This window comes from Olea europaea, chromosome 1 (genome assembly GCF_002742605.1).
Source record: "Olea europaea var. sylvestris chromosome 1, O_europaea_v1, whole genome shotgun sequence".
Lineage (NCBI taxonomy): Eukaryota > Viridiplantae > Streptophyta > Magnoliopsida > Lamiales > Oleaceae > Olea > Olea europaea.
The window spans coordinates 9,992,801-10,000,413 of NC_036237.1; the positions used below are offsets into that span (position 1 = coordinate 9,992,801).

General features: G+C 33.6%; 1 protein-coding gene across 1 annotated transcript in view; it reads right to left on the reverse strand.

Moving 5' to 3' along the window:
- The window catches only part of LOC111404054 (60S ribosomal protein L17-2-like), a 2,171-nt gene extending 330 nt beyond the window's left edge, over window positions 1-1,841 (reverse strand). Inside the window, exons 1-4 of the mRNA XM_023032778.1 lie at window positions 1,792-1,841; window positions 1,635-1,671; window positions 1,490-1,530; window positions 3-287 (exon numbers count right to left, since the gene is read on the reverse strand). Coding sequence (XP_022888546.1) covers window positions 3-287; window positions 1,490-1,530; window positions 1,635-1,671; window positions 1,792-1,794 — 366 coding nt within the window. The 5' untranslated portion in view covers window positions 1,795-1,841. The remainder of the gene's footprint in view (window positions 1-2; window positions 288-1,489; window positions 1,531-1,634; window positions 1,672-1,791) is intronic.
- Between the last annotated feature and the right edge of the window lie 5,772 nt (window positions 1,842-7,613).

Sequence of the window (7,613 nt, forward strand, 5' to 3'; positions counted from 1 at the left end):
GCCTGGTTCACCTGAATGTGAGAAATGTAGAGAGCATCCACATCCAAACCTTTCACCTCAGCATTACTTTCAGCATTCTTCAATAAATCAAGAATGAAATTAGCAGATTTTACGGGCCAGCGCCCCTGCCCATTAGAATGCCTGTTCTTCACCTGAGCAGTTCGCCCAACACCTCGACAGAAACGAGTGAAGGGTATGGCTTGTTTGTGGATCAATACATCCTCCAAATACCTCTTAGCCTTGGTAAGAGGCAGTTTTCTGATGGCATGGGCAGTCTCCCTTGTGTTCTATAAAGATAACATGATTTAACATAATGGCAATCAATAACTGTACGACATTTCAAATCATGAACCGTAAGAAAAATGACCAAGAAGGCAATCAGCAAAGCAAGCAACAGTTATGAGAAAAACACATTTAATGCAGAATCAACCTTATCAGATATCAACATTTTAGGAAAGTGCATAAAACATTATTTGAGAAAAAATACAACCAGAAAACTAGGATTATGTCAGTATAAGACATTGAAACGTCATGTTTCAGAGGGTAAAGCATCAGATAGTAATTTTCTAAACACGATGATCTTACAGCAATCAACAAAAGATAATTCAATATTATACAGTAAAATATACTTCGGTAATATACAGTTATCTAGCTAAAAGTTCTTAACCAGGTGCATAAATGATGACATTGAAGTTTATGAAAGACAATCCCACAGAAGCAAAGAAACCCAGCTTTTGTTACCAAGTTACACAGGCAACATAGGATCGAAAAACATACACCACCTTTAATCATTGAAAATTTAGTAACTTCTGAACAAATAGAAACGCGTTGGTCTCAATGGATAATTCATTTGAATAGTCTCCAGATGATCCAAGTTAATTCCAAAGGACCAGAACAGTATTTTATAAGCCAAAAGAAATCTACAAGAAGACAATCCTAAACTTGAGAAAATTGCAGTATCTTAAATTTCAAAATGAAAATCCTCAGTTCGTATAGAAAAATGCAGTTAGCTTTTATCTTTGTCATCCCTTGATTTAAGAATAAAGTTGAAATCAAATATGAACCTCATTACAACTCAAGGAGTTACTGAAAACGAAGAAACTAAAACTGCCAAATGCATAGTTTCAAGATGCAGTAGCTTAAATTTCAAAACCAACTGATTGAGATAGCAATGTAACATCATTTACTGAACCATCAGTCATTGAAAACTCAAGAGGTTCACCCAATAACAATGCAATTTTTTTGTCCCTGAAGTTTTCAAGAGACCAGTTCACATATGGCAACAGATCCCTGCTTTTTTCATCAGGTTACATCGACACCAACCCACAATCCTATAACCAATCTCAAAGCATAGTCAAATCAGAATCAACACCACCAAAATTTCATTACAAAATCCACAAAAATATTACAGAAAAAATACTTTTCATTATATTTTAACATCTAAATGGTACATAAACTACAGGAAAAGAAACAAAAGTAAAATCATTACCTTGAAATGAACTCTGAGATTTGAACCCCTGGCCTTGCACGCTGCAATAGAAATAACAAAACCGTGAGACATATATTTAAAAAAAAATTGTAAAATAAATATTACATAAACCATAAATCTTCGTAAAGAAAGAAAAAGGACATACATTTGGTAGCGTTATCCGGCTCTCTGGAGTACTTCACCTGCAAAATCAACAAAATCTATGATTTTAGAACCTGCGATCATATATGTGATAGATACAAATATAAACACATATTTTATGTGTGTTATGTGTGTGGAAGACAGCAGCGAGGGGAAAATACCATTTTTACTGCGGCGAAGTTCAGCTGTGGACTGCATGATCATTTTATATATCTCGCTTAGGTCGAACCCTAGCTTTTGAAGGCCCCCTGGATAGTATTATGGGCTGGGTGGCCGTGATAGGCCCATATAGACATTAATTATTTGGGAAAATATACATAAATAGCATTAAATGGAGGTGGTAAAGAGTTTTGACTTCTTTCAGTCGATTTTAAATTTCGGGCGTAACCCAAAATGTATTGGTCGATAGTTGATAAAAATCAATAAAAATTGTGAGCTACATGAAATATAATTAAATTAATTATTAATTTCAACTTAAAATTTTATGGGTTTTACTTCATTCCCGCTCACAAGAGGGACGGTCCACGATTTTATTATGTTTATTAGCTAAGATATTGAGCTAGTTGGGGGTTAATAAGATGTTCCTCAGATATTGCTTTTTCCATGCGACTTGGGACTATCTCATGCTAGATGTTGTGATTGACAATGATGCTTTTACGATATCAGATCTACTTCTTAAAATCATTGTTTAGCTCGTTTACAGTTCTCAAAAAATTAACAACTTTTATGTTTTGATGGTTAATTAAAGAGCTAATTGGTAAAGATTTATTAATACTCATTTTTCCTCAAACTCATTTTCAACTATACATTTATTAAACCTCATTTTTCCTCAAACTCATTTTTAACTATACATTCTCCCAATAAAATAATTGTCCCTAACTCTAACCTCACGTTCTCCAAATATCACTTTTACAAATCTATTAGCCAAAAGTATACATCAAACAGAATGTGACCATGTTCTTAGTACCGTATTTAAGATACTTTTATGCTGCTATTTCTTGGATTAGTTTTAATCATTTTTGGTGTATTCTGTTAGTAGGATGGATAGCATTAATGAAAGAAAATATGGTAAAACTCTTGTTCATTATATTTGCAACTCTTGTCGAGTAATTTAATGTACACCCAACATTTGCTTTGTTGTTCTCTTGATCAAGCTAATCTTAATTGTCAATGATTTCCCGATTTTTTTTATTCTTATCTTCATTAAGAAATCTTGAATCTGGATTCAAAAAATAACCAAACGAACACAACCCAACCTCGGCTCAACCCAAAATTTTCACACTTTGTTGCCACAAATTTCACTCCACAAAGGAGACTATAGTGGTGGTACATACAATCCATAAAGGAACCAGAAAATCAAGGAAGATGTCAAAAACAACAAGCTCTCAAATCCCAAGGAAGCCAACCTCTCTCTCTCTCTCTCTCTCTCTCTCTCTCTCTCTCTCATTTTCTCTCTTGCATTACACACACACGCCGCAAAACCGACTGTTGGAGAAGAGAAATAAATATAAAGCCAAACAACTTAGGTCACTCAACTGGGCCAAGATTTATGCAAATGGGTTGCCACTTAACATAAATTAATGGGCTAATATCCAAGTCCATACTTACCACTAAATGGTCCAGCTAGCCAAAAGCCATCCAACCTAAACTTGGGCCATCCAAAAGTATAGGTCGTTTTCAAGTCGAGTCAAGCCTATGGTGTGGATAAATTTTTCGTCAACTGTTTTAAATAATCGTCTGAATTTATTGGATATCAAAACTCAACAAATCTCCTCTTTGATACCCATCAATTTGCAAGTAATCAAAACACAAAGTTAATACTTAAATAATCAAGGTACTCCAATAAAATTGGTATCACAGACCTTACCTCGTGTTTTCAACCTGAAACACATATCATACATGCTACATGTACTCACCAGGGCTAAAGTCAAGAACACCTAAGTAGAAACAGATATTCACAGTAATCGACTCAAGAGCAAATATATATGCGATGATGATAAAATATTTCCACAAATATTTTCAAATCACGTTCACATAGAACAACAGATTAACACCAAGTTAATCAACAGACGACCAACACATATGCAACAAACGCATAAATGACCCTGCGAAAAACTGCATTCTTGTATGGTGAATTGGATGAAGTGATCTATATGAGACAACCTCTAGGATTTATTAAAGGAAATCCTGAAAAAACTGTGTGTTTGTTGAAAAAATCATTATATGGCCTAAAACAAGCTCCAAGACAATGGTATAAAAGATTTGATTCATTTGTCTGGAAACTTGGGTTTAGTAGAAGTGATACATGTCTTTATTGTAAAGGAAGTGGAGGTAAAGATTCATTGTATCTTGTGCTTTATGTTGATGATATCCTTCTTGCTAGTGCTAATAAATCTGAAATTGATGATATCAAACACAAATTAAAATTAGAATTTGAAATGAAGGATCTTGGTCTCGCTAAGAAAATACTTGGCATGCAAATTATTAGAGATGAGAAATCTGATTGCTTATTCTTATGTCAACAAGATTATGTGAATAAGATCCTAAAGAGGTTTAATATGTTTGATTGTAAACCTGTGACTTTACCCCTTGCTAATCACTTTATATTAACATCTGATTCGTGTCCTAAAACTGAAGATGAACTTGAAAGGATGTCTAAAATTCCTTATGCTAATGCTATTGGTTCAGTCATGTACTTAATGATTTGTACCGGACTTAGACTTGATTTGGCTTTTAGTATTAGTGTTTTAAGTAGATTTATGGAAAATCCTGGTGAAATTCATTGGGAAGTATTGAAGTAGTTATTAAGATAGTTAAAGGGTTCATCTAACTTGGGTTTGATATTTAAAATGGACAAAGAGGGGGTAATTTTAAAATGTTATACAGATTTTGATTTTGCTGGAAATAGAGACAATAGAAAATCAACTTCATTTCATTTTTACACTTTGTGTGATGTTGTGATAAGTTGAAAATCTCAGTTACAAAAAATTGTTGCTCTATCTTCCACGGAGGTTGAATATATTGCTGCCACTGATGCCATTAAAGAAGGCATATGGCTGCATGATTTGTTGAATGAACTTAGTTTTGTAGACACTAATCCAATACTATATTCTGACAATCAAAGTACAATCCATTCGAGTAAGAATCTCATGTTCCATGATAGAACGAAGCATGTTGATGTAAAATATCACTTTATAGGGGATATTATATCAAAAGGATTGCTGAAAATAAATAAAATACATGCTTTGTATAATCCATCAGATATGGGAACTAAGGTGATACCTTTAAATAAGTTTCAAAACTGTTTAAAGATGTTATCTATTGATTATTTTCATTGATTGTACAGGTACTTGGAGCAAATGACATTATAAATGTTGGTGAAGCTTATGGGTGCACTATAGCCTTAAATTTTGGAAGTAAGGTGGAGATTGTTGAGAATTAAACCCGTTTCAGTTAAATCTTGTGCTTCCAAAAAATTAAGAGTCATGTTTTACAAGTAACAACTTCTTTAGTGAAGCTTTCATCCAGATTTCGACACCTGGCATCATTATATCCATTAGATCAAATTATAGTGACTTGCAATATAAAAAATCAGGTGCAATTCTTTTTGGACGGCAGCATCATTTTGAGAGATTAATTTTTCATTTGAAGTTCGATCTTGCTCTCTCTTTCTTCCCTACGAGAAGCCCTTCTTCTTGGTGAATTTGGGTCTTTTATTTTTGAAGATTTTGGGGAGAAATATTCTTGGCTTTGGAACAGATTGCTGTTCGATTTTCTTAACTGTGTGGGAACTCCATTTTTGAGTCGGCTTCTTGGGCTCTATTTCTTGGTGAAGAGTCGTATTTTTACTTGGTGATTGGGGCATGATTTCTCGAGTTTGTCAGCAAATAAAATCTGTAAAAGCCCTTGTAATACTATAGATACATATGGTAGTGGTGCTGTTCCTTTTTTGGTTTGTATGAACCTATGTGGTTCGAAGTGAGCAGCTCGGGTTTTCTGAAGATCTCAGTGGTCTGGTTCAGTTTCTTAGTGGAACCTGATTTGCTGTGTGATTTGTATATGAATCTTAATGATTCATTGTTGGCAGTATCTGTGTTTTGGTAGATCTATGTGATCGGTGTTGATTCCTTTGTGGAATATTGACTTGCCTTGTGATTTCTCTTGAAATAAGCCTCTTCATTGTGGGAAGTTCGACATTTGTGAGACCTTTGTGATCTCAGTTAGTTCCTATGTGGAATAATTGTTGCCTTGTGTAGTTCTAGAAAAAATAAGTCCTATATTTGGTTCTTTGTAAATTTTTGGAACACTGTTGTATTTTGTTGCCTGATTTTTGAGGCTTTATAGTGCAACCGAGTTTTATCCATTTTAATGGATGTTCAACAGGGGAATAGGTGTTAGAAGTGGTTGCAGAACCTCTGGGGTTTCAGCCGAAAAAATCTTGTGTTCATTTACAATTTTCTGCACTTTATTTCACTATTTGTTGTGTTTGTTTGAATCTTGATTAATTCTTGGACGCTCCTCGACTTTTTAATAATTTTTGAAAAAAAAGGGATTCAAACAAAGAATAATTGTGTTTACAGAACTAGTTGACATTCAAACTATATATATTCCAGGAAAGTGATGAATTATAAAATTCACCTGCTGATAATAGTATGAACAATAAAGATTGGATTTTGGAGTTTTTTACCGTGAGGCTAGTGCCAAGCATTGTGATGAAAACCGAGACAGAATATCAACGGAAAAAATGAGGATTTAAGAGATAAAAGATCGAATTGATAATAAAAAGATTATAAATAAAAGAAAAGAAAAATATGACTTGAACCATCTGATTCTTTTTTAGCTGTTGATTCCTTTTTAAAATTATGTATTAAATACAATATATTAATAGATTCGTTGGAAACAAATTATTCATACATGTGATAATTATTGCAATGAATAATAATCAAGACTGATTAGAGAGGACCACATGAATTATCTTTCAATATTTCGCTTCGACGAATTCATTTATCTTTCAGTATCTCGGTAGATAAGACATGTTTGATTCTCCTCACAAGTTGGGCAAAATTATTGGAGTAAAAGGAAATTTTAATTCAATCTAACAAACGTGGGATTAATCATTGATGCAATTAAAACAGCAAAATCAATTAAAAAAGAAAAAAAAATTATGAAGGTCTATGATTATCATTATTTTTTTCTACGAGCCTTCCTTCGTTTCCCCTGTAAGGCCAGATCCGAGAAGAATATATAAGAAAATACAGAGAAGTTTCAGAGCTCGGGATTAAATCCCAGGTTTGGCTCCAGGCCGAGGTCTTGCATCACATTGGGCCCGCCGAATTCAAATCAAGGATCGAAATGACGTGGAGCCAATCCTAGAATTTAATCCCAAGAGTTCCAGAATATTTCAAGAAAAAAACACTTCCGAACCAGAAGTGGTTAAGACATCATAAATAATCACTCGATCTGGTGAGCTGGTCACCTGCTTAATTTGACTGGTGAAGCAACATCCACGTGATTAGTAACATAATATTCGATTTAAATTGTTATGTAATTAAAAATAATTAAATATTATCATAATTTTTAGCCAAAAAGTACAGTACAACCCACATGTCCAACAAACCAATTTGAATTGCTCCGAAGAACCCAACACAAGTACAACTTGTGGGGATCAATGAGAGTTGTGAACACCTACTTTCTTAGAATCTCATATAATTTTATTGATTAGAAATTGATTTCAATAATTTTATGATTCCATATTATTTTCTTTTTGGTTCAGTAAGGTATGACAGAATCATTCACTAGTCAAAGAGGAACAAAAGTCATTAAGTCTATACATATATAAGGCGTGACGAATGTAGATTACAAATTATGAGATAGCGATGGTAAAATATTGATGAACTTTATAGAAAGGACTTCTCACCGTGGACGTGGTGAAAAGTGATCTTATTTCGACACGATCATCAATTTTTTTTTTATCTATCTATAA